The sequence below is a fragment of the Cynoglossus semilaevis genome, chromosome 8 (genome assembly GCF_000523025.1).
Source record: "Cynoglossus semilaevis isolate Cse_v1.0 chromosome 8, Cse_v1.0, whole genome shotgun sequence".
Classification (NCBI taxonomy): domain Eukaryota; kingdom Metazoa; phylum Chordata; class Actinopteri; order Pleuronectiformes; family Cynoglossidae; genus Cynoglossus; species Cynoglossus semilaevis.
Genome location: NC_024314.1, coordinates 7,125,580 through 7,153,121, shown reverse-complemented (window position 1 = coordinate 7,153,121; position 27,542 = coordinate 7,125,580). Strand labels below are relative to the sequence as shown.

Genomic DNA, 27,542 nt, shown 5'->3' with positions numbered 1-27,542 from the left:
GTGTCATGCTGCATCATTACCTCAAAGACAATCTAAACTCTTTTTTGAAAAAAGATAATAAGATAACACAGAAAAGATTTTTATATTACTCTGACAACAGATTTATAAATCAATAGATTTATAAATCAATCAAAGCCTAAAGATCGTGCCCTTTGAACCTTCTCATTTGTATAAAATGTTATAAAACATGAGTTACAGAAGAACAGAAATGTCTGTTCTGATGTTTTTCTATTATTAGGCTATTTTGTTTGAAAGAATACATGTATTATTTCAGAGAATGGTCAGAATCTAGTATTACCGCATTCTTCATTCTCTTTCAGTCTGTTCTTACGTATCATATGTGTTCAACGATTGTATTTAATGTCATTATCTGTCATTTCAAAATCAACAACTTTTTATATTACCTTTGATCTGTGAATGAAAGGCAGCAGTCCTTAAGACACAGATGTGTGTGTCTTGTGAGTTGGTAAGGGATTTTTGTTAGAAATAGCATTTTTAAAATAACATGGTTATTTCAATAATTATTACATCGTGTGATAGAAGGAAAAAGGTGATCATGGAAAATAAATAAGTATTTAAATAAACTAGTACTTAAATTGATCAAGGTAGGTATTGTAGGCAAATTCTTTATTGCATTTTTAGTGATAATAAATCAAATTTTAAATCAAGGATTTTTTTTGTTTTCCTTCCCAGTGATAAGTCTAAAGCCTTTATTTTGTAGCGAGCATCAGCTATTTCCTGTTACATTCTTGTAGGATTGACATATGCGAGTAACCCATGTGGGTCCTCTTACGAAGCTTCTGAAACATTAATCCAAACTGCTAAAGAAACTGGCAAACATTTGTTCTTGGATTAAAAGCAGCACTCTATCTTAAGATGCTGCTGCTGCTGCCTTGGAGCGGTAGATCGCGGTTGACATTTTCCAGATTGAGCTGTCATGTTTCATCGTACCATGTCACAGCCATACTACAGCACGCAGGAGACGGTAGCTGCACACCTGTGGAGAAAAGACGACACAAGTCCAACTCTGGGTCTAATAACTGGAAGGGACACGAGAGGTCTGTCCAGAGTAGGAAAGAGGGAACAAAGAAGGATACTGACCGCAGAGTATCATCTGAGCTCAGGAAGTTGTGTCTGGAGGACTTCAGTACAGAAAGAGAGAGAATGCTAAGGTCGGCACTGGAACAGGAAGCAGGCGACTTTGAGGTTGTATTTGGCATCTCACCCTGTCTCTTGGCGTTGAGTCAGGGAAGAAGAAAGGTCAGAAAACTGTTTGTAAAGGATGGAGATTCTTCTCTCAGAGCCTCTTTGCTGAAGGTGTGTGAGGAGGCATTTCGTCAAGGAGTACAAATCCAGCGCGTTAGCAAGACCAGGCTGGACAGGATGACTTCTGGACGGGTTCATCAAGGAGTCTGTCTGCAGGCTAGCCCTCTCGACTACCTCACTGATGACCTAGACTCTAAACTGGAAAGGAAAGACAATCCTCTGTGGCTGGTCTTGGACAGAATCCAGGATCCAATGAATCTTGGTGCCATTCTGCGAACTTCTTTCTTTCTTGGCGTGGACAGAGTTGTCAGCAGCCTTCGAGACAGTTGTCCACTGTCGCCAGTAGTCAGCAAGGCCAGCTCAGGTGTCATGGAGGTGTTTGGAGTGTATGGTTGCAAAAACCTTGAAGACATGTTAAAGTCAAAGGTGGTACAGGGATGGCAGGTGGTTGGCACAGTAGCAGCTGATGCAGACAGATGTCAGGCTCCTGTCATACAGTGTTCACACTTCCAGATGACCAAGCCTACATTGTTGCTTATGGGAGGTGAGGGAGATGGATTGTCCCAGACGTTGCTCTGTCTTTGTCAGATCCTGCTCACCATCCCTGCAGGGAGACCTTTGTCTCCAGGGATAGAGTCTCTGAATGTCTCCGTAGCTACTGGCATTCTGCTGCACTCTCTGCTCGCATCCAGGAATCCACATAGATTAGAATTTCCAATTTAAGCTATAGGCACTGAAAGTAATTTGATACTGTGTTTGAACATTATTACGGAGATGCTTTCTCAGTTCTTTAGATTTGTCATATTGTCCTCGGTCTTGTTATGTTATTATACTTCTCTCTAAATGTCGTCTGTTTATGCTTCATCTAGTAGCATCACTTTTAACTATTCTATTCTTCATGTGTCCCCACAGCAGGTATATTTAGTTTTCACACTGACTCGTTTTAGATTTACCTCTCCTGTTTTCAGGCTAGGGACTATGTGCCAGGTCTTTGACGGCAATCTGGGATTAAATCTGTGGTGCAGTGGCAGAAAGGCATGCAGGTGGATTCAAACCATATCCTGTAAGTGGAAATCCAACTCCCCAATGCTGCCAAGTAAGCCATGGTGCGCCATCTAAAGTGTCTATATTCTATTTCTTCTCTCTTCTCTGCCACATTTTGTTTCACAAAAACATTTTCATTAACGTTAGTAGATTGTTGTATAAAACTGAGTTATGTATGTTTTCCTATACATGACCAAGTGAATAATTTAATTACTTCACAACCTTTTCTGTTCCATGCAATTATCAAATTATCAAAACAAGTGCTTAAAAAATAACCTGTTTTATTAGAATTAATAAAAAGGGTTAAAAACATGTTTTTGACATACTACACTGACTTATTTATATTGTCACTTTGTTTTAACGTCAGTTTAAAGTACATTAAAGTTTTAAGTCCAATAATAGCAAATCCTCAAACAAGTTAAATTACATTTACCTTGACTAATCATAATCAATTGCAAACATGATTAATTCATTTATTTAACTTTTTAATTGAGTGACAGACAATATATGTACATGTGAAGGAACAATACCAGCTATGAAAGTAAATGTTACACAACATGAGTAGATCTTGGTCATTTCTATTTTGTAAAAGTAGCTCTCAGAGGAAAAAAGGTTAGTCCCTGCCACAGATGTTCCTCAAGGGTCAGAAAACAACAACTATGCAGTTTGTGTTAATTAATTTTATATTTGTTGTAAGGATTACAGTGACCCTTTCCTTGTTGCTCAGTTACCCACTTAATCACCCATGAGACTTTTCTCCACATATGGGCAACACAAATCTAGCCTCCACTACAGCTTTATGTGGACCTTGATGCCCTCAAGGAGACTAAAATATTTTTTTAAATGTCATCGTGGGATGTTTCCTTTCCCACAGATACATTTTATGATTTTAAAAAAGACATTACATGTATTATTATCATGTCTGCCATTGTTTTTATTATTGTTTGTTACTTATTTTTAACATATATATGATATGATTATTGAAATGTTTAAGTTGGAACCAAAATTGCATAATTTAATTACCGTGCCATAAAATAATGAATGAAAATCATGTGACACATTAAGAATACATTTATGGATTTCCATGATGCAGACATGACAGTTTGGTTTTTCTATGCACGATTTAACACAGAGAAACACCAGCTGTTGTCAAATGACTTGATTATTGGAGGAGATTATAGCTGAAATCTTTAACGTCAAATGATTTTGTTATCTGTGCGTCTTATGTGTGATTTACTTTTAATAAGCAGAAAGATTTTTCTTGTGAAAATAAGGAGGCCTAAGTAAAATAGCCTTTAAAGCACGCAGTATATATCCTTTAGATTGAATTGTTAATTGTAGGGAGAATAACACAGTGACTATGAAACTCCACATTTGAATTTTTGTAGTGAATTTGCATTATTTCTGGTCTCTATTGACCTCGGGATATGTATTAACTGTCATCTTATTTGAGCTGCTTGAATGTCACACACAATATACGCAGCCTGTGTACCTAAACCTGTTTATAGTTAATCATCTTTCCATGTTGCTAGTTTTAATAGTCAAACTAATTGTCGATGTGACGTAAACGCATTTCTCCATTTCCACACGGGGGCAGCGTCCACAAGCATCGCTGCCAGTGAGTCAGTTTGAAGGGTGAGGAAGAAGAGCAGCGCACACAATGCACTGCACGGCTGACAAGGGTTGTGTCTCACCGATTTTCACCATAAATTTTCAATTCGGTGGAAACTTGTGAAGGGACAGCTGCGGGTCCGATCGCTTCCTCTCTACAACTATTGTCCACCAGGATTTGCCCCAAACGTGGCTTCGTTGTTACAACACCGCGACGAGTGGTCGAACTTCTCCCAAACAGTGGATTTACAGAGAGAGGGCTGCAGGAAGGAGCAGCCTGGCCCGACGGGGGCTTGGTCGACACCCTCGTTTATGGAAATCCACACCGAGGCATTTACGTTTGGGCCTTATTTTTTCTTTCCAGATGGAAAACGGGACATGTTTGGTTGTTAGTGGAGATGCACAATATTGCAGCACATGTCCAATAGCTCGGTAAAAATCGTTTAATCGGCTATTCGTTTCTGGGAAAACAGATTGTTGTTTAGCCGACCAACAGTGGTTAGCCTGTGTGCTAACGTTACGTCTTTCTTTTGATGTGATGCGAATTCAACCATTACATACGGCTATTGAAGCTTCGACAGCAAACATTACTACTAAACAAATACATAACGGAAAGCTGTACGTCGTAGCGACCGTCTTGTCACTTTTACAAGGCGCATGAAAAATAGAATTGTATTCTTGTATTGCGGGCTGCATAAATGGTTATGTATCAAGCTAGCCGTGTGTGCAAAGGGCTACGGTGCCTGTGATCAACACGGAGCTAGTTAGCATTTTGCAGGTAAACTCAACCTAACAGCTGATTTTATTCAATTTATTAGTTTGTGGAAACAACCCACGATAATTTAACAAGATATACTGGCACAACATTTGCGTTAATCCGAACACCTCTCACAATAGCCTCGCTGTTTTAGCCTACCATTTTCTCTATTAAATTGGTCAGCGTGTGTGAAAATAGGAAATCCTATATTTGCGTTGAACAAATGTAAATTTATTTGTGAATAAAGCCAGCTTACATTCCGAGTATCTTATCAGTAAAACAGTTGGACGTGTCTTTTTGTTTTGTTTACATGCGTGTAACTTATGTAGTTTTCGTTTGAATTTCCTGCTAGCGAGCTAAGGTTAGCCTCCTCTGAGACACAATCAGCCATGTCCTGACATCTGTCTGTGCCTCTGTTTTGGACGGTTCCAATTTCTGTGTGGATCCTCGTTTTTTCAAAGTGAAATGACACTCAAAATTCGGCGAAAGAAAGGCACAGATGCCAATGGACTGTCGTCACAGGACGGTGAATAAAAACAATCACTGCTTTCATTAACGCCATTTTAACGGAGGCTCTCTTCTTTGCGAGGGCCTGTGTGGTGGTGTTGTCTTTGCGGTTCGGTGCCTTCCACCGGACCGGTACTAGAATAAAGTGCCTTTGGTCTGAGTGGAAGTGACAGAGGGAGGAGCCGTTCGAACATGGAGGGCCCGAGCCGAAGCACTGGATTCAGGCAAAGCAGGCGCTCCCGTTCACAGCGCGACAGGGAGCGGCGAAGGCGGAGAGTGGACCTGGCGGAGGAGCGGGCCACATCCCTGTCCTCAGGCTCCGACAGGGAGGCCGGTGGGACCAACAGTGTGCGGGGTCCCGGTGGGAGAGAACGCCGTCCCGCTTTTGGGAGGCACAGACCTCCACGAAGAAGGAAAAGGGAGTCGGTGTCCTGCGAGGAAGACATTATTGATGGCTTTGCTATAGCGAGCTTCATCAGTTTGGAGGCTTTGGAGGTACATTTCTACATGTTACAACTAGTATTCAGCTGTCACCAGGGCCGAATTGTTCAGATTTAAGGCAGGGAATAGGGAGGACACATTTTCACACAATACATTTAATGCATTAATATACACACATGTACAATCGTGCCATTCTAAATTACACCTTGGTTCAAGTTAGACATGGTACACCAAGCACCACTGCCAGAAATGATATATTCTAGAAAGCTATTAATATACCATTTAACAATATACCAAATAACAATTCTAAATAACAATATAACTTTAAGAATACAATTCACTGAAACCCTTAACTAACAGCAGGTCCAAGACACAGTATCAGGTGTGCTGCACAGCATGCATCTTAAATTGCGCCCACTCTGATTTCCTGATTTAATTGATCCCGTTAGTGATTTCAGTTTGAAACCAATTAATTGTTCAGTCCCACTCTGATCATAGTCTTCATCATCATGCTTAGCTTAAGCGCTCTACTCAGGCCGAACCTAAACCTCAAAGCATTGCTCTGATGGATTCTGTAGAGGCCTCAATTATTCATTATCTATTTCAGTGAGGTGTTGACGAGTTGCCAAAAGGCTTGGCATGGTGAAAAAAAGAAAGAAATACATGATTATAATTGTAGATTAACAACCCCAACCCTATTTTCCACAGTACTTGCGCAGGCCATTCAATACTTGTGATTGTTAACATTCTTAGATCAGAAGTTAATGCAACCAAAATAGAGGTGAGATTGTTGACTTCATGACCAGTATTGGGTGAGTTTAATGTAATATATGTAAAATATGATGCTGTCATAGTGGGGGAAAACAAGCTTTCATGTAATATTGTCTGCTGTTAGAGTGGGTCTGATGGTGGCTATTTATGACCTCTGCATCAGGACAGGAAAGCAGCTGCAATACTAAAGCAACCACACAAAGATAATTTCTGTGTTCTTGATTTTACAGTCAAATGTCCCATTTACTGTCAAGATTAGTGGTTGTTTGCTATTCCACACTGACTCTGGGATGAATTAAATATTCAGGAGTGGGTGCCCAGGGCAAAACCGTTGAACTGAGCAAACCTTCCTTTTTTAAATCTTCCATTTTTCTTCAATGTATGTTAAAAACAACCACTAGGTTTACCAATTTTGAGAAGATATTTTGAGTTTGTCTTTCACTAGGCCAGCCTGACATTTGCCCTCCTGGATGGATGGATGGATAGATAGGTAGATAGATAGATAGACAGACCAACTTCATTGATCCCAGGCTGAGAAATTAGATTTTATAATATGATATATAATTTATTGCAATACTATATTTATTTCCAAAAAATGGAGCAATCTGAATTTTACCAAACTCATAAACCTAGCTGTTAAAACACTGGATTGAATTTAATTGAACCCATCCATTGGGAGCAGTGATTGCTTTCAGAAAAGCCAGGAGAGTGAAGGAACTGGTGCTCGCTCAATACACCAGAGCTGGCCCAGTTGGCATTCAAACCTGCAATCCATTGATAACAAGTCCAATCCTCTTACCTCTACGCCCCCATAAAGAGGCCACTGTCATTTATTCTTTTTCATTATTTTACCATTAAAAGAAAATGAATCATTTGCTTTTCTTTTCATCTCCTTTTTCAGATGGACTGCTCTCTGAAGCCCACTCAGCGCAATGATATGCTGGGAAGAAGGAACAAGGGCAAGAGGGGGCCAGAGGAGAACGGTGGAGGTCCATTGTCTGAGCCAGAGGAAGGAGTGCCACACAGCTTCACAGCTAGAAACAAGAGGAGAAAGATTGAGGTGAGTTGCTGTGTCTCCAGGGTTCCAGTCATCTTCATCTTGTCGTGTTATAGGTCTAACTGCTTCTTAATCAAATAGCAGTGTTTACATTTCCACAGCACTGCTGACCTGTATATCCTGCTCCAGAAAAATGATCTAGTCAGACTGGTTTGTACACAGGTGTTTGCAAAAATTCCAGCAGAACCAATCTGTAGGTGTTTCCTATTAAAGAAGCCATTAAGGGTAAAGTGGGGTGAAGCGTCCAGTTTCATGGAAGCATTGTTATTTTAGTCATAAAATCACAAAAAATACAGGCTTTTAAAAAATTCCCCAAGTTAAAGCGCCAATTGAAAAATACTTGAGCTAATGATGTTCATATGTTTTTTTAGGGACATCCTTTGGAAACTGGCTACATTGTAAGTTTTTAAAAAATGCTGTTCTGAGTAAGACGTTTTTTTTTTGTTTGTTTGTTTGTTGTTGTTGTTGTTTGTTTTGTAACCCGATGGATTGTCTGGGGTGTTCTTATACATGCAAATCCTTGTTTCCTTCTTTCTTTCAGTGTGACACTGAGAGTGACACTGGAGACAAGGTGTGTATTTTGCATTCCTAGACAGAAGTGATTGAAGTTTGTATAATTCGGTTTGGCATGCTTCAGTAACAGGGCTGTTGGCACAACGAGTGGCAAAACAACATTAATGACTGTAATTATTAATCATTAGCGTGCTATTAAGTGTCATATTATTCTCCCACTGTAGCCTTAATTATTAAGAATTTATTAAAACACATTGGAATGTTGATTAATTGTCATGAGTGTTGATGAACTGTTTGTTTGAGGTTTTCTTTAGTTTATTCTAATGTAAACTTTGTTTTGTTGGTCATTTCCAGGCTTCTGACAATGAAATGGACCCTGTGTTTACAGTCAGCACAAGAAAAGGTACAAGCAATTACTCAATTTTCTCTCTCTCTCCTTTCTCTATCTCTCACTGTCTTTCGCTCTCTTTTTAACAAACCTTCGTTCAACCCCTTCTGCCACCCCTGAAATGCTGTTGTGCCCCCCAGGGGAGGCACATCTTGCGCATGTTAAATTTCTGATTTAGGGTTAGGGTTTGATGCATTTTAATTTGCAGGAGTACTGTGTGAAGATATGAGTCGTGAATGTGACAAAGACCAAAGCAGTCAGCATAAAGGGGAGGAGGGTTTCATGAGGAAAATATGAAGTGAACAGATAGGACGTTTATATTACATTAATACCATGTGAAATCTTTTTATGAAATCACTTTTTCACTGGTCTTGGTTACTGAGCATGGTATGGTAATTCCAGTCAAAGTAGACCCAAGTCATTTTCTTTTGTCACATATCTGTGTATCATGATGTGTTCTTAAATGTTAATCTAATCACAAGTTTTACAAAGTCACAATCAATGACTCTGAGTCATGAAGGTTTTAAGAAAATGTTTTGTTCTGTTTTTTGTTTTGTTTTTTTGCTGCTGGTCTATGGACCAGTTGTGGACCTGATGTGATAAAAATTAAAAATACTGACATTTTCTTTTGTAGTTGTTGATCCAGCACCCTCCAACATGGGCACATCCATGGGAAAAAGCTGCCCGCCCATACCCTCTCGCTGTGGTGGCGTCTCACGACTGATGGTGACCCCAAGAGTATCTGGCCTAGAGCGAAGCCAGGAGAAAAGCCTGGAGCCACATTTCCCAGAGCCAGTCCCTTCTTCTACCTCTTCTGCCCCCTTCTCTCTGCCTTCCCACTCTCCAGTCCCAACTTCAGGCACCGTGCCCCAGCTTAGTCCCATCAATGGCAACGGAAGTCGCCACAACTGCAGTCCTCCACTCTCCAAACCGAAGCCCTTTCTCAATCGACCTCACTCCATTTATAACATCAACAACAGGTGTGTATTATTATTATTAGTTATAGTGTGGTTTCATCATAATCCCATACATTTATACAAAGAGTGTCAGATTTTACCATCCTTTATTTATAATGGTGTAGTCCACGGGTGCCCAAACTGTTCCACAAAGGGCTGCTGGGGCTGCAGGTTTTTGTTCCAACCAAGCAGTAGCACACCTGAGTTGACAGGTTTAATCAACTGGTCTCCCCCTTCAGACAGCTGATTGGTCAAACTATGTGCTCTTGGTTGGTTGGAACACAAACCTGCAGCCACACGGCCCTTTGAGGAACAGTTTGAGCATGCCTGGTGTAGTCAGTATCGGTTTGGTGCAAGAGAACATCTTTTTATTCAATGCATGGAATTAATTTTATAGTTTAACTAATGCAACCTTCACACCTCATCTCTGGTGAATCCAACAACCTCAGGGAGTACACAGTCTCGCATTCTTTAACATTACAACTGTCTAGATGAGTAATCCACCTTCAACGATTAAAGACCTACCAAACCTCTCCTCAGGCTTCAGTTAGAATCTTGTATTATAAAAAAATAAATCAGTGTGGAAAAAAAATCAGCACAATGTCTTAGACATACCTTCTTAATGTTGGATCTGTTTCTGACTGATTTTTCTTATTTTTGTTCTATCAGGAGCAGCACACCAGTTAAACCAACAACCTCTGCTTCATCCGTTGTGTCATCCTCATCCACCATGCGCCCACCAACTCCCTCTACCAGTGTGTCTCTCCCCTATATCAGGGTCTCTGGGACCTCGGGACCCCTTCGCCCTCCATCCAGAGCTGGTTCAGGAGCCTTGTACACGCCTTCTCCCGGGCTTCCTCCTCCTCCACCACTGCTACAAGGTCCTGCCAACTCAGCAGCATCAGGTTCTTTGAACAAACAATGCTGCCAATCTTCCTGGGTTTATTTAACTATTAGTTTGTGAAAAAAACATCTAAATTACACATTTTGTTTAATTCCTCCATCTTAAGGTTTAATTTGCAATGGAGTAACAGAAATATGACTTACCTTTGAAACTACTTGTGTATTGTCTATTTATTGGGATTTACTTAGATCAGGAATTGTGACATTTAAATTCAAACTCCCACTTGTCTTTCCAACAGAGCGTGAGGGCAGACGCAGCGTCCCCGGCGTTGAAAACAACACGGCTGCTGCCTCCAGCCGCTCCTCTCCTGGTGGTGCATCAGCATCCAGCAGTGCACCGGGATCCTCGGGCCGGACATCTCAGAACCAGCCGAGCATCCCACCCATGGCCTTCCAATTTCATCAACACAACCACCAGCACCAACACACGCACACACATCAACACTTCACACCCTTCCTGCACCCTACGGCTTCTGCACCACCTCTGGTAACATTTTCTCTGCTGCCATGTTGAAACCTTCAGATCAACCTGAAATTTCAGTCTGTCTAAAATATATCATGTTCATTTTCATCTTTGGATATTTCAACCCTTTCAACCCTTTTCTTTTTTCAGTTTGATAAATATGCTGGCAAGATTGATGGGCTTTACAGACATCCTGTGAGTATAATGTCTTCAATATTTTTTATCGGTGTTTATGTTTCTCGGTAAATTGTGCAAAAATATTGAATGAGATATTATCCAGATCTATCCAATAAACTCAGGGACTGTATTACAGTTTTTGACACAGAGGTTTTAAAGCAGACAGTTTTGGGCATTCAAGATACATCAAGACATCAAGTGTTGTGTATGTGTTCTTGTCATTTTCACTTCATGAGAAAATGTTTTGTTTTTTTGTTCTATTGGATTTTTAACAACTGGATTCTTTTACATTTGTTTTATGACCTCATGAGCAACACTGAATACATGGCAAATGTTTGTAGAACAAGGCAACTTAAGGGGTTAAAGATTTCTCCTCTAAAAGCTTAATTATATTTGACATTACTTAGAGTGACATTTTCATTTGGCAGGTATGTGGTGACAGCTATTTAGCTTGGTCTTAAACGTGGGTTAATGTTCTTTGTTGGTCTTATTAAATATGATACAAAGTTCTATTTATTTTGGGGGATTTTGTGATTGTTATTATTTTAAAATCTCCTTTATGCCACTGTGAAGATCCCATTTGTCACTTTTGTGTTTTCCTTGTCATGGCAGTTCTTCCCACAATACCCACCGCCCTCAGTGCCCAGTATCCAGCCTGTGATTCCTCCAACTGGGCCTTTCAGCTCCTTGCAAGGAGCATTTCAGCCAAAGGTGAGAGTAATTGGTTTAATGCCTTGACTCTGACTATTAAATAAAATATAATTTACACACATTAGACTAAAAATAAATAGTACATCAGACATAAAAAACAAAAGCAGTTGTACCGAAATGGAAAAATGTTTTTTTTGATGTGATGTAAGAAGGTTGTGTCTGATTTGTGTGCGTGTGTGTGTGTGTGTGTATGTTGATAGCCTCTTGTCCCTCAGGGAACGGGTCCTGATATATCTGCACGACTTGGTGTTGTGCCTCACCACCTACCCAAAGACCCTAGGGTGAGGACAGTTTGCTCATGCTGTTCACACTGCTCATCCAATGATTCGATTTGTTTTTTGTTTTTTGTTTCCTTTTCTGCTTATTTAAAATTACTTATGTGCAAAGACACTTAAGGATAGCTGTGACATGGGCCTTGTCAGTAGAGTAAGGAGTGCAAAATTACATTGACATTGAGTGAAACATATTTAATTAAAGTGGTTTCACACTTCTGTTCTCTCATAGCTTACTGATCCATTTGGGACATCGTTGAAAGTCAGTAATGTAAGCAAAACTGATGTTTTCTCTGCTTTGGCTCCTTAAATCTTACACTTCCTACTCCATTCACTCTTTGAACCTCTTTCTCCTGTAATCTTGACTGCCACTGGCAGATCCTCTGCTTTTGCACATCCAGTTGGATATTGCTGTTTTTCATATCCCAAAACCTCGACATAACATTTATGGAAATTTATATTCACAAACTCAAAACCATCTGATTTCCATCCACATTCTGAGCCGATATGATGAAGCCGAGTGACATCTGACTCTGTGTGCAACGGCATTTACTGTGTTTATAAAAGATTTATGTAATAACATTCTGTCAATCTTGTCATGTGCAGAAACCAGGAAAATGGTGTGCTATGCATGTGTACGTGGCCTGGATGATTTTGAATCATCAGAAAAAAGTAAAGGTAAGTTTATCTATCTATGCAAACATAGAGTGTAATGTCTTACCTTTATGCGACTATCATCTCCCAGTGGGTCACAATAGACAATTGCTTGGTTTAACGTCTCTGTCTGCCCTTTTGCAGCTGATGCAGGTTGATCCTCATAAGTTAGACTTCCGTAGTGACCTGCTGACCCGTCTTCCTGGAGCTGGGGGTCTTGGCCCTCTGGGTCCCATGGGAGGAGGACTTCCTCCAGCTCATGACCTGACCAGACCTCCTAGTCTCTTCTCAGCTACAGGTGCTGGCTTAATACCTCTGAAGTGGAACTCAGTGTTTTATAAAATTGCTGTCTTTTACAGCCTGTTATTTCAGTATTTTACTTTTCCACACATAATTAATATTGTTTACCTCTGTTACATTTCTTAATTTGCACATTCTCAAGGTGGTACACTGTTGTGGTGTTAGTTAATGAACCATAGTGTGTTCTGTGTGTTTGTGTCTCAGAGTGTGTGAGAAGTTTTATTTGATTTCTCATTTTTGTTTTACTACCTCTCCTGTCCCTCAGGTGCAGTCAATCCATCTTCGGCTACATTCATTACTCCTTCTACACCTCACTCCTCATTCCTTGCACCAACTGCACACTTGGGTAAGAACCACAGTTTCCTCAAAAGGTCTTTTACACTCTTGTACACAAAATGCAGAAATAAGTTCCTCGTAGATTTGTCTTAGCTGAGTGTTTCTGGTGTTTCCCTGTGTTGCTTTTAGACCCATATGGCCGTTCTCCTCCTTTTACCCCTTTGGGAGCCCTGGGGTCTGGTGCCTTTGGAGGTCTTGGCAGTCCAACACTGGGTCAGTTTCATAATTTCCCTCAAAGTCAAACTTATAAGGCTGACCTTGAACAATACCTCTATGTATATGTTTAAAGGATATAGTGAACCTTCAGACTGCACACTTGTGCAATAGTCAAAGATGAGGTAAGCAACAGAAAAATCCTGTTGACTTTGACTTCTTCCAGGAATTTGCTTCTGGCAGGATTCAGATAAATGATTTATTTTGCTGCATTATAGCTAGTTTTTGGTGTATTTTACAGTTTTACACAGTGTTATGTGTGATATGTCAGCCTTATTTGGTGACTTCATCACTTTTTCATGACTCTTTTGACCCTTAATGGAAATGTTTGAAAAGTCTGCAACATTTAACTTTACCATTTCTGATTGGCACAGACAGCTGTATATTAGGACTTGACTATGTTTGTCATTGTCTATGGTGTAGTTTGGAGGCTGTGGAAAATATAAAATGTTCTGGGTTTTTTTTTCTTCTTCTTTTCAAAAGCATGTCAACATGGCTAATCATGTAAACAACCTTTCTTTAAATGACTGTCGACAGTGTGACATTTTACACACTGTTAGAGTTACCTCTCAGTATTTATTCCTTTTTTTTTTGTACTCATACTTTGTACTTGATTCACTTCAATTTACTCCTACAGCCATGTTCAAATGTGGGGACAGTGTTCTTCAGGTTACAAACTTTTTAGGCAAATAATTCAGATATTTGTAAAAGCATACAACAAGATTCAATTAAATCTATTTTTGTTTAGAAGTCTGGTTCTTTTTAATCTCTCATTGTTCTTATATTCCGAATGTGTTGTTGTATTTTCTGTTTGCAGCTGGCTCTATGTTCGGCCCGAAGGACTCTCCAGCTAACTTGCCCACCCCTAACCATCACGATGCATGGAACCGTCTACATGGTGCCCCACCAGGCTTCGCTGTTGGCCCCAGTTGGGCCAAAGGGTCAGACAGAAGGGACGAGAGGGATCGAATGAAGGATGCAGAGAGGAGAGATATCCCACATATCAAGGATGAAAAGGACAGGTCTGTGTGACTTTCAACTTACTTTGCTTTTTAATATAAAGAAATTTCTTGGGTATTCTCTTCTCACAAGCATGTTTTAGTTTGACACCAGGAGCTACATTTAACACAAGCAGTCTAATTTAGTTTATTGTATTAGCAAGAGGCACCCCAAGTCTGTGGTGTACTTTATAATGTATAGTTTCAAAAGAGACTCGAGCACAATCTGTCACAATGGAAAGAAAGAGCAATGATGCACTCTCTGATGTGTCTATGATTTGGTTTTCTCTGCATACAGACACATGTAGTGTCAGTGACTTCTACCCCATACTGTATTTCTTGGTATTTATTTCCCACTCTTTTAACTTTGTGTTGCAGAGACAATATGCTGTATGGCCGACAACCTGTGAGAATGTCTCCAGTTGCCCCGTCTTTCAAACTACGTAGTAATACTCCAGTCTCCCATATCAATGGCCACAGTGGCGCTCCGGGCAGGAGCAGTGGACCTATTGAGGACTTGACACGCAGTTTAAATAGAGACAGAGATGGGGACAAGAGGCCAGTGCCTACAGTGTCCTCACGAGCACTTCCTCTGGCATCTTCATCTTTAGTAGCAGAAAGAGACCGTCCACGGTCGTCCTCATCCTCTGTACTCACAACTCCTCCACCCTCCAATCGCTCAGCCCCATCTCCCTTGGATCTCTACCCGCGTCCAATGGCCCCAACAGCTCATGGCCACCACAGTGAACCTTCCCACTCACAAAGAGATGGTAATCCTCCTGCCTCCTCCACAGCTTCTGCCTCTATAACTTCTTTGTCCCAGTCCAGGAAACAAGATCGGACCATGACACCTGTCTCCAAACCTCCAGTGCATCTTCCAACAGTGAAAGTCAAAGAGGAGCGTAAGGAGGAGCCTGAACACATCCCCATCACGCTGCCTCCACCCATGCCCAGCCACAGCTTTGACCGTCCCAACAGCCATCCCCACCACCCTAGTTCTGGTACTCCTTCTTCTTCCTCTCTATCACTGACTCCAACTCCTGGTGTTCCCCTTCCTCCTCCTACTCCAAACCCTCCTTCCCACCAGCACCTTTCCCTGCTCGACCGCCCAAGAGCCATGGAGGCATATCTGGGTAGCACAGCAGGACCCCCAGGTTTTGTAGTGGGTCCAGGAGAGCGTTTCCCTCATGGTCCAGCTCATGGACCACCACAGGGTCCTCATACTTTCACTTGGGACCCCTGGAGGGAGCTGGCAGCTCAGCAGCAACATCAGCAACGTAGGGAGGCTTTGGCACTTCGATCAGACCCACATCTCGCATTGCGTACAGATCCACATCTGGCTCGACTGCTACAGCATCAACGTCATCTTCTGGAGGCAGAGAGGGTTGCGGCTGTAGCAGCGGCCGCAGCAGCAGCTGCCCCTCACCATCCTCCGACTTCTACCTCGTCTGCATCCAACTCTGTTGTTCGTCAGGAGTTTGGCCTCATGGCTCATCCTTTTGACCGCCATCATCAGCTCGGACCCCCAGGAGGAGGGCTTATTGATGAGGAGCAGCGTGCCCAGATCTTGAGAGAAGACTTTGAGCGGGCCCGCTACTTTGGAATGCACCCACATCTCCCTCACGCTTCTCACCTCTCAAGTCCCTCTCATGCTGCTACTGCTGCTCACCTTGAACAGCTCCACCAAGGCCTTCTTGGCCACCCACTCCCACCTGGAGCCACTGCTGCTTCACAGCACCATGCAGGACTCTACACCCGCCTGGGCCCACTAAACCCACACCATTTGCCCAATGGTATCCTTGCAAAAAGCCCTCCCGGGTTAGTGGGGGCACTGGCTATGGGGGCACCGCCCCCACTTATCCCTTCCATGTCTAGTCGAGCATCAACACCTCCTCGCAGACTCGGAGGGCCAAGTGAGCTGGCGCTGTACAGTGCCCACAAAGACGGAGAGTCCAGATAGTACAGGGATAACACTGGAGGAGATTCAAGGACCTGTCAGGATCACTGTGCTGCTCTTAACCTGCCCTCTCCCTCTCCCCCTTTCCTCTTGCAGACTACTAAACCCTGTAGTCCGGTTTACACAACCTCCCACAGAAAAAGGGGAACATGACTGCCTTGAGGGGTTGGTAGGGAGGGAAATGCAAGAATCATCAGTGTGACTTGGAATATGCCCTATGTTTCTATTAGTGCAATTTAAGGTACATCGTTTCTGTGCATCTTTATTGTTCTTTTATTTTATTCTGACTGTTGGTTTTTACAGTAGTCACTTTCAATAGCTGTAAGAAAGGGCCAAGGACAGATTTATTTAATTTGTCAGGAGAATCACAATCCAAGCAAGATGGATTAGAATTATCTTCCAGAGGCATTTATACAGCTTGGTGAACTCATTAAATAATATATAGCCCTCTACTACATAAGTTAAGCCTGGTATGGTGTTGGTGAGGGTTCTAAAACACAGTGGTAAAGTGGTGCTTTCTGTTCTGTCTCTATGTATTTTTGTCATTGTTTAAAAAAAAAAAAAAAAAAAGACAGTTTTTTAAAAAAACACTATAATGTTCTTTTATTTTATTCTGACTGTTGGTTTTTACAGTAGTCACTTTCAATAGCTGTAAGAAAGGGCCAAGGACAGATTTATTTAATTTGTCAGGAGAATCACAATCCAAGCAAGATGGATTAGAATTATCTTCCAGAGGCATTTATACAGCTTGGTGAACTCATTAAATAATATATAGCCCTCTACTACATAAGTTAAGCCTGGTATGGTGTTGGTGAGGGTTCTAAAACACAGTGGTAAAGTGGTGCTTTCTGTTCTGTCTCTATGTATTTTTGTCATTGTTTAAAAAAAAAAAAAAAAAAAACAGCTTATTGAAGAAACCATCTAATGAATATAAGTAAGCTTTGTACCTCAGTTTCCGGCTTTACCCAAAAAAAAACCCAACCCCAAATCTTCAGCTTCACTGACTATGAGATTCAACCATTTTGGTTTGTTTTTCGTTTTCTAAGGGATGAGTGGTCAAAAGAACTGTGCTAAACTGTGTGAGTAAACACAGTGTTTTCAGAGCTTCCTGTAACTGTTTCCCAGTCTCATTTTGGCTATAAGAGCAGGACCAGATTATGGTAGTCTAGAGGATTTGCCTTTGTAATTATTATTCTTAACATTAATTATCTTCTATAATAATAAATATATTCACTGTTATGTTTTTTGTCATTGTTTTGGGTATCAATCAGTACTCTCTCCCCAGGTAGTAATGTCTCAAATCATACAAACGACAAAGGAGAAGGCTTACTTCACAGAAAACTTTATTGCTTGTGAACATGCAACTTCTGGCATCTTTGAGGATCTCACCATTGACTTTAATGCAGAGAGAAAGGTTTGCCTGTTTGTCACTGGTTGTTTGCCGTATCATATGGGTTTACGGCATACTTGTACATTGAACTGTCAAGTTTCTTCAAAAAAATAAGTTATAGACATGGAGAAGTTGGACATTTACATATGAACTGAGAAAATATAAGGACTTGTGTCAGGAAACAACTCGGCAGTGGGTATCCTGAGAGGAAAAGACTAGGTCGATTATTTTAATATGACCATTTTATACCTTTCAAACCCCTCCCCTAGAGACCACAAAGATTAATTATTAAATGAATTGTTGTTTACCTTCCTGTTTGTCTTTTTCTGTCTGACTAATTATTGAGTCAAACTTATTTTTGCACTGAAGAAGGAAAACCTTTGATACCCAATTATGATAGGAAAACCTTTGATGCCTAATTATGATGTGTAGATTACATTTCTATTCAACTTTACAAGTCTATAATTAAATATTTAATTAAATACTGTATTTCTCATTGCTCCATATCATTTACTAGGACGTATGTAATATTGTCAGGTTTTCATTTATATGGTGTTTCTTGCATTAAATTTTGGTCTAAAAGATAAGCTCAAAGTTTCCATTTAATACTTTTTTTAGTATTTTAAAAGTATCAAAAACATAAAGCAAGCGCTAGTTACCCCCCTTTGCTCATATTTATATATTTTAGATGACACAATAGAATGCAGCTGTAAGATAGTAGCTGTAAGATAATGATTTGATCATTTATTTTAAAGAAAAACTCTTAACCTAAATGAACTAATACTTTCTGTTGTATCTCTGTAGTTAATGTATTAGTACACAGATCTCACCATCTTTTAAACATTTTAAATTTAACTAATATGCTATTTAATTATATATTATATATGCATAATCAAAATTCAGTTATATATATACATTTTTTCTCCACTATTAATGAAAACAGCTAACATCTTGTTTATCAAAAAATAGTTTGTGGGATGAATGACATGTAACATCTTTTTTATAAAGTTAAAAAGTATTATGCCTTTAAAAAATGTTTTGCTTTGATGAAGAGAATATGTTCTTGATTTTTTTTTGTAAGACTTTTCTCAGTAAAAAGAATTACTGTTATTCATTTTTCACAGGGGTAATCATAAAGGACAATAGTAATTCTAATTGCAATAAAGGAAAAAATGGAATATAGACAAAAGGCAAAGCTAACCTCCAGCATAAAAATATTATAGTAATGGCAAGTATAATTTGTCTATACATTTATTTCAAAAGCGCAAAGTAATGTTTATTTTTAAATGTAAAAAAATAACCCAGGGAAACGCAATTCTTTATGAAAACATCTTGAAAAGATCTTCACATTAAAGTTCCTGGAACTATTTCTTCAAGCACGTATTCATAAAGATAGTTCCAATTTATTAACAGAAATGTTAACTAAGCCCATGAAGTTGGAGAAAAGGTAACACATTCTATTTTCTTCAAACCAAATGTAAAGGGATTTCATTTAATTGTTTTAATAATTAATTACGCACTCGTGTGAACCGTTACAAGGCATGTAATGTGTGTTAATATAGACGTGTATTTATATTGCAATACAAATGATAGATCTGTGATTTAAATGAGGTTTACAATCCAAAACACCTGTAAAAAAACATCCAGAAACCTAATTTTAAGTGCCGCGCTTGATCAAATCTCGCGAGATGAGCGGGCTCTCAGTACTTTGTCAGCAGCAGCGGTCCTCCACCATTTCGCTGCGTAAAGTCTCCTCCCCGCGACCGCTACATTCTGCGCCGAAACCCACTCTCTACCGGTCCGTATTTTAACTTCTTCCCACGGACCGAGAGATACCTCGTTGGGTACCGAGAGACAGTTTGGATTACTGGCATTACGGATTGAGTGTGATTTTACGCGGATGACGGCTTCTTCAACGAGAATTTAGTAAAAGAAAATTGGTCGGAAATTTCAGGTAGGTGGGAACTTAAGATGGCGGCTGTGAGAGGGAGGGGGCCAAGGAGGAAGTAAAGGGGGGATTTGAGGAGGACTGAGGTTAACGACAGGACAATAACAGGCTCCCCTTATCCTACCCTTATCATTTCGAAGACGTTTTGTGTTAATTTTTCGCAGCACGTTAACTAAGGTATGCTACGTGACAAACTGAAGATTATGTCATCACTCAAGCTTTTAATTGCACCTGGTTTATATAGTTAAGTTTAAACCATTATTTTCTTGATGTCGCTTCAGAAGAACCAGCTTCGGTGAGAGTTGCGGGTCCCCCAAATTCCCCCATGTGGTCATTGCAATTTTTAAGAAACTTTATAATATAGTTTTTTTTCACGTGTTATAAATATATTTGGAAGCCAAATACAAATCGACCAGAATTTTGTTTTTCAAGAACACCCAATTTAGTTCAGAAATCTGACCCCACGCAATGACGTCACAGACGATTGTTCCCCCTCCAGTCCATGCAGGAGCGGGGTTTTAGGGCGAGTTTTGGTTTTCGTGGGCCCAATGTGAATTAATTTATTATACATGTCGACATCAATAAAATGGCTTTTTTATAAACTGGTGCATTACATAATCGAGGGTGGGATGTGACGCTTGCGCGTTAAAACGAACGCACCCTCATTCTAACTCCTGTAGCCTTGCTAGTTAGCAGCAGTGCCACCCAAGCAGTGTTATTGTGCGCGTGCTAATGTTAGCTTTGAGCTAAGCACACAGCAAAAGCCGGTGTTTTATTCACCTTCACGACCCCAATGACTAACTCTACCGACGATCCAAAGCCTCGACTAAGATTTATTTCTGTTTAATGTGATTTCGTTTCTATTGTACTTGGCAGTGCCACTGCTCTACCAGAATTCCCGAACAGTTACCTGTCCAGCGCCTAACCGTAACCAAACTAAAACCTAACACAAAACAGAACGTACAATTTGGCAGTGGTGATGATACGGCAGTAAAACGTACTAAGACACGTCACCTACGATGAGGCGTTGGGATCCACATAATTTTATTTTAAAAGAAAATCCAATAACCACTCCAAAAGAAATTAAAGTCCATTCATTTCCCATCACTTCCACGTAGTCACAACAAACAAGGACTGTGGAACGATGCGAGATTTTTATCGACGTAGAAGATTAAGTACGAGTTCTGAAAACATCAACTAACATAATTTACAATTAGGACCCCGTTAGGTGAATGACCGGGGACAGCGCGCCTGGTCACCGGCTTTGGCTGTGCGAGCACACGTTGCAGAATTTCGAACGACTGCAGCAAGCGGAACTTAGTTGGCTTCAAATTATGCAGCAGCTTCACGACTGGATTTTAACCAAAACTACAGGATAGCCCTCAAGATCACGGCCTGAAACTGTCGTAGCTCATGTGAAGTAGCATGCCTCAAGTGGTCCGGCAGATGCCCATACTATGTTAAGATGATATTCAGTGATGTCTGTTTTGTGGTATTTTGTTTTCCAGTTTCTGTTTTACTTTAATTTATTCTGGCTCTTGTTTTTAATTGTAATAGTGAAAATGTAAAACATATTACTTTTTTTTTTTTTTTTAAGAATATGTGGAGGGGACCATAATTTCAGCATCCTGGAAGTAGAAAGTACAGAAGATCTGTGTCTGACACCACAGACAGGTGAGAGGTGTTTATTTATTTATTTTGCTAGTTTCTAAATATGTTTCCTTTCTTGTTGTTTTTTTTCTTTCTTTTTTTTTAGTAGGTATGTTTTGTGTGTTTTTATTTTTTATAATCTAGTGATTGAGTTGTTGTTGGATGACAAAAAGGAGGAAACTTTTTTCTATAAGAGAAAATTGCATGTATGTACAACAGTCTGGCTCCCCATTCAAGCTCCAAAAGACTTAAAATTACTAATACATAAACAAGTGAAATACTTTTACATATTCAAATGATTAACTGTTGTTTTCATACTTTGTATGATTCTTAGGTGCAGTGTTTAGCAGGAAAGGCACAGGGGAAGGACGCACTGGGGAGGAGGCGGTGCAGCAGCGTGCCTCTCCGGCTGTGGATTTGCTGGGTGGCAACTCCCAGGCTCCACAGAATGTGGCTTGGGAGTCACCACGGCATGCCCAGCAGCCGGTCGCAGCTGCCTACCGCCCAAGCCCTCCATCCAACGACCCATCCACTGTGCTATTGCCAGAGAACAAAGAATCAGCATTCCTTGGCATGGAGAAAACCCTTCCAACGTCACCACCTGAGAGTCTCTCCATCAACATCTCTGAGGACAGTACTGCAGAAGAAGTTGCTGCTAAGGAACCCACTGTTCAAACTGCTGGAGTTGCAAGAACCTTTCCAACGTCAGTTGCCGAGGACTGTAGGTCCACCGCTGACATACAAAGGCTTCCAGCTGCCCCTGCTCCAAATATCTCCATCACACAGATTGACACAATACAATACTTGCAACAAAGGTCACAGACTGATGAAGAGAAAGGCATCACACTTGATGAAACAAACCAAATTCAGCCACGTGAACTTGGTTCTGGACTTCTGGCTTATGCAGAAACAGAAGAGAAACTCTCCATCAGTTTGGAATATAAATCAGAGACTGCAACAAACATGGAACTTGTTGGAAAAGAGGAGTCCAGTGAGATCATTGTCCCACAGCCACCATCTCAAATCTGTTTTACAGCCTCACCTTCCTCTGTTCAACAATCAAGTGTTGTGTTTAAAGTCCAAGATAGCACAGCAACGGAGGATATGGAGCAGGCTGGCAGGGATTTACTTGTTGACTCTAATCAAATTGGCCACATGTGTGGATCTGGTGCTGTGTGGCAAGTTGAGGGTCACCAAGATCTGGACTCAAAGCCTTCTCCACACTCTTTACTGTCTTCTGACACGTGTCAGGTTAAACAAACTGACCCTTCAAAAAATCAAGATGAAATCATCCAGGATATCTCAAATGATGCCAGTGAACTGCAGAAAAACAGCTCTCTGGACATGGTTGAGACTACTGAGTCTGTTAAGGCACCTCCTGAAACGTTTAATAGAGAAACACAACTTACATCACTTGAAAATCCTGAAATCATTAAAAGAGAAATACTTGATGGGATATTAATATCTAGTGAAACTGATGGCAAAGAAGACAGCAGGGGCCAAAAGAGTTCGGAACCAAGTGAAGGAGGACAGTTGGAGGGCAGCACAGAGGGAGAACAAGTTGGTATGTCAGCCATGTTGTCTGACTTTAAAATAGTGTCAAAGTGTTCTACCACACAGGATAGTTCTTCAAAACAGTCTGTTGCTCCCTCCATGTTCGACACTGGCATAGTTGTTACCCTGCAGGAAGGGCAGGTTGTTGAAGCAGAAACATCTCACTCCTTGAATCAAGTCACCACAACAGAGACGCCAATAGTTGCACTTACAGATGCCCAAGAAATTGTGGTTGTCAGAGAGGGCTCACACATTAGTGAGGACTGGTCTAACATACACCTAAATCAGAGTTACATCCTACAGCGAGAGGATGGCAGTGTCTGTGAAGCTGCCATTGTTAATGAGCTGACTGCGGAACCTAAGCTGTATGAAGAGAGGGTTCAATCACACCTGGAGATGGACTCGCACCCTGTGGAAGTGTACGAGTTCTGTGGTCTGGTGGAAGAAGTTGCTGAGGAAACGGTGTGTGCCAGTAACAGCACACAGATACCACACTCTCCTGGATATGAAGTAAACCTATTCAATGCGCTATTAGAAAATTCTGATGAGTATACAGTCAAACAGGACATAGAGATGCACATTGGACCATCGTTTCACACAATCAATGATGGCAACACTGTTATTATTTCCCAGCAGCCGTTGCATTCGTCAAATGATGAAAATCAAATAGAGGTTCTTTCTACCAGTAATTCCCACGCTTTGTCCATGCAAAACCCCAGAGTAGCTGCTGCTGTCCGACAGCACTTGCTGTTGGATGGTCACCAAGCTGTTCAAGTGGCAAACTCTGGTGAGGTTTGTTTAGTTGAAGTAGCTGCCGTTACATCTGACTCATTTACTGTTGAACAAATGGGAACGAGTGCACACATTTTGGCAGCCTGCTCACAGGTCAGTGCACCACTGTCATCCCAAACTGTAGTAAGCGCGTCTGCTGAAATTCAAAATATTTCCCCAAAACTAGAAACAAAAACTACAGCAAATACATCTGTCACCACAGCAACACAATCACCTGTTGCCATTTCTCCACATGTCCCTGATTTAGATAATTCAGAAAAGATCTGTCTCTTCACACATGAAGGGACCAAAGAATCTACTGCTTTGTCAGTGACTCTACAACAGAATGTTGACAGTGTTGCTGTGTCTACTGAAACCAAACCAGTGACGTTCTGCACCACTCACTCTCCAAGTATTATAAATCCAAAGCTGCTTCTTCTCAAACCAGTTGAAAGTCCAATCCTAAAGACTCCATCCTCACTGTTGGCAGAGGTGCCCAAACAGAAAGGTTTGTCCAGCAACCTGGCCAATGCCCATGGCTCTTGGTCTGACATAGCATCTAAGGAGTGCCTTCCCCAAATTATCTCAACGGCAGACTCTCCAAATGCGTCCGTGGTTCTTAGAGATCAGACGCAGAGCTCTGTCAATAAAACCTCTGCAGTGGAAGCATTGTCTGAGCAGAATGCAACAACTAAATGTGATAAAGAGGCCTTACTTTTTACTAAAACTTCACCACGTGAAACAGCTGCCCTAGATAGTGTCTCACCAATGAGTGACACTCACACTCACGGCATCTTCGAAGCAGGAGATGGAGACGTTACATCCAACAGTCTTGATGACCCTATCGGCCAATCTGACTCTCTCTTTGTGGAGGATGAGTGTGAAGATATGGACCAGGATGAGCCACTTGGAGAAACAGAGGCTCAGGAGGACATTTCTGGACATGCTAGCAGTGCAGAAGAAGAAGGCAGTGATGATGATCCTGATGAGGACAAAACAGAAAGTGAAATGACTAGTCCCATCTCTTCACACAAGGTATTTTCAGGTGTTTTAGTGGATTTCCTTCACTAGCTGATTTTCTTTCCCACTGGAAAACAGTCTTAATCAGTAATGTTCAGAAATCTAATTTGAATGAATTTAACATTTCATACAACACATTTTCTTGAATGTAATTTTTTGCGGCACACCACACCACATGACAATTTCAAGTTGTTTTCTCTCGCATTCTCTTATGTGAGTGATTCATATATGATCACTTTCTAAATGTAGTGTCAGTCTCGCCTTTTGCTCATCCTTCTGCATGTAGTCCATATTTATTCCAGTTTTAGAGCGGTGTGTTTATTCTGTAGTGAATTTTATTTTGGGCTGCATGTTTAAGCCATGTGTGTTTTTTCAGCATGGACAGAGCAGAACAGAGAAAAGGGCACTGTTCCTTAAGGTAAGTGGTGATTGTGAGTCACCCAGAGAGGTTGTCCCTTTTAACAACATTAACAAGCACATCTTGCACTGTTGTTAAAAATATGTACAAGGTTGCAAGTTAAGTCAGTTTTATGCTCTGCATTCAAAGAAAATTAAATTAGTTGTTTTCTTAATTTTGGATTATGATCAGCTACATACTTTGGTCAAATGTTTTTCATGCATATTGCTTCTGTTGTACTTCAGTGAATGTAAACAACCGTAGTAATTTCTGCTATTTATTTCTTTTCAACCTACTTTCACGGTCTGTAGGTAAGACAGTGGATTGCCAACAGGGCTACGTTGAATTCATCACCTGTCTCACCATCCGCTGGTCCCTCACCCACCTCTGACTGGTCAGCACGGCGAAGGGAAAGGTCCTCACCTCTACGTGATCCCCATGGCAAATTTGTTTCTCCTTCTATGGGTGGCTACAGTCCATCCTCTGACCAGACCACTCCTCGCGGTCCACGTGGTCACACAGACATGGCAGAGCTGGCTAAACATGTGTGTGAGCCTCAAAATGCAGTTTTTGTTCTCTTTACTGTTTTTCACTGTAAAGTAATAGCAAGGAGGGATAGAATTTTAATAAATGTTTACCGATGCTTTTTTAGATTTCTTCAGTTCACTGATCACCATTCTGTCTGTAAGTCATAGAAAATTAATTTTTAATAACAGGACTGAATCTGATTATGCTATAATTGCAGATTTAAATTCCTATAGACGTATTTTATAAATATACACTCTGAAGCTGAGCATGTTTTAGTTGAGAATTATTAGGGATTTATATAAATCACTGATATTTACTAAACTAGTATCTCCCTAGTAAACTAGTAACTCCTGAGGGATTAATAAATGCTATCTATCTCAATGACAAAGCAAAAATGTGATGAGAAGAAAAAATTAACCAAAAAGCTATTGATGCATAGACACAGATTTTACTTACTTTATCAACAGATGTTTAGGTCATTAGGCTTGAAGTCTGAAAATTTCTTTTCTTTCTTTCTTTTTTTTTTTTTTTTTTTTTTTTTTTTTTTTTTTTTTACGAATATATATATTTTTAATATATATTTTTACGATATTTATATATGTTAAATGTACCAAATAGGAAGCAGATATCGAGCATCGTACCCAGGCACTCAAGCGAGAGGGTTTCTGGTCAATGAAGCGCCTCACTCGTCTAACAGAACCAATGAGACCAAAAGTTCACTGGGACTACCTGTGTGAAGAGATGCAGTGGCTCTCAGCAGATTTCGCTCAAGAAAGACGTTGGAAAAGAGGAGTGGCACGGAAGGTGGGTGCAGTTGACTTGATTTGATGTTAAAATTTTAAACTTGTTAAGTTGTGATATGTTTCCCTAAGGTTATTTCTTTCCTCTTGTTCTCAGGTGGTACGAATGGTAGTGCGACATCATGAAGAGTTGAGGCAGAAGGAAGAGAAAGCCAAAAGAGACGAGCATGCTAAAATAAGAAAAGTTGCATCCTCTATTGCAAAAGAAGTCCGGTCTTTCTGGAGCAATGTTGAGAAGGTAAATAAAGAGATTTCAAGTCAAATAATTTTTGTCCAACTCTATTCTTAATTAAGGTACACAACATCCTTCAGAACTGCTTTATTTAATTATGAATTTTTGTATGATACTGGAGATCATCTATTACATTGCAATGTTCTCCCCTTGTCAGAGATCTGGTGGCTTTTGGTGGATCCCTCTTGGTCACACCACGTTTTGACCCAAATGCTGAAATGTTGCAGCTGAATTTGAAACAATGCAATAGTTTCCCAAACTATTTTTTTGTCCAGTTTGATGAGGTTGTGTGCAAATCTGCTTCACAGAGAACATTTTATCTTTTTTTAATTATGCTGTGTAAGCCATAAAAGATTTTGCAAGAAAATTCCAGCAGATTTTATTGAATATTCACCTTTCTCTCTAATTCTGAATCCCAAAGTTAGATTTGAACAGGTTGAACAACACGACGTCTAGACTTGGTGAAATAAATGAAGTTGTTGCCATGTAATTAGCTGATTAGGTATTTTCATTAATGGTGATTAATAACACTGATGGGGGGTCTGTCATTTTGTTCCTGTAGGTGGTTCAATATAAGCAGCAATCCAGATTGGAGGAAAAGAGGAAGAAGGCATTGGACCTACAGCTGGACTTCATTGTTGGCCAAACAGAGAAATACTCCGACCTTCTCAGCAAGTCACTCGCTACCACAAGGCCTGCTGAAACTGTGCCTCTGTCTCCCCAAAAATCTGTGCCAGCTGCTGTAGAGGATGATGGTAAGGAGACTTTTTCTGAAAAAACACCTGCACATTGTGAGATAGTTTTAGTGTTGATTCCCAGATTCAAATGGAGATGTTGTCATAGTTACAAACCAGTTGCTTGAATCTCCATTCAGTAGCCACAATTTCTGCTCTGTTTATTTATCAAGGCTGTTGCAAATCCCTGAGCGAATCAACTGTGTAACTCAACATGTGTGAA

The 27,542-nt window shown here is 40.5% G+C and overlaps 3 protein-coding genes across 6 annotated transcripts in view; all 3 read left to right on the top strand.

Moving 5' to 3' along the window:
- Positions 1-492: 492 nt before the first annotated feature.
- On the top strand, positions 493-4,960 carry mrm1 (mitochondrial rRNA methyltransferase 1 homolog (S. cerevisiae)). The gene is made up of 2 exons (XM_025057266.1): positions 493-1,810; positions 2,235-4,960. Exons 1-2 carry the CDS (start codon positions 877-879, stop codon positions 2,237-2,239), a joined length of 939 nt encoding a protein of 312 aa, XP_024913034.1. The 5' UTR covers positions 493-876; the 3' UTR covers positions 2,240-4,960.
- Positions 3,953-16,865, top strand: fbrs (fibrosin). Of its 4 annotated transcripts, none has more exons than XM_008314465.3 (18): positions 3,953-5,680; positions 7,299-7,457; positions 7,826-7,852; positions 7,996-8,025; positions 8,322-8,370; positions 8,990-9,335; positions 9,981-10,192; positions 10,454-10,701; positions 10,828-10,872; positions 11,467-11,565; positions 11,766-11,846; positions 12,070-12,108; positions 12,444-12,515; positions 12,636-12,789; positions 13,057-13,137; positions 13,257-13,340; positions 14,158-14,362; positions 14,717-16,865. In XM_008314465.3, the coding sequence occupies exons 1-18, from the start codon at positions 5,378-5,380 to the stop codon at positions 16,296-16,298; spliced, it is 3,816 nt and encodes a 1,271-aa protein (XP_008312687.1). In that variant the 5' UTR covers positions 3,953-5,377; the 3' UTR covers positions 16,299-16,865. The 4 variants fall into 4 exon arrangements, with proteins under 4 accessions (XP_008312687.1, XP_008312686.1, XP_008312688.1 ...); XM_008314464.3 differs by having other exon boundaries at positions 9,981-10,216; XM_008314466.3 differs by lacking the exon at positions 7,826-7,852 and having other exon boundaries at positions 9,981-10,216.
- Positions 16,866-18,939: 2,074 nt separating this feature from the next.
- Positions 18,940-27,542, top strand: part of srcap (Snf2-related CREBBP activator protein) — a 25,573-nt gene continuing 16,970 nt past the window's right edge. Inside the window, exons 1-8 of the mRNA XM_017033996.2 lie at positions 18,940-19,132; positions 21,231-21,307; positions 21,618-24,643; positions 25,005-25,046; positions 25,337-25,570; positions 26,172-26,357; positions 26,451-26,591; positions 27,148-27,340. Coding sequence (XP_016889485.1) covers positions 19,101-19,132; positions 21,231-21,307; positions 21,618-24,643; positions 25,005-25,046; positions 25,337-25,570; positions 26,172-26,357; positions 26,451-26,591; positions 27,148-27,340 — 3,931 coding nt within the window. The 5' untranslated portion in view covers positions 18,940-19,100. The remainder of the gene's footprint in view (positions 19,133-21,230; positions 21,308-21,617; positions 24,644-25,004; positions 25,047-25,336; positions 25,571-26,171; positions 26,358-26,450; positions 26,592-27,147; positions 27,341-27,542) is intronic.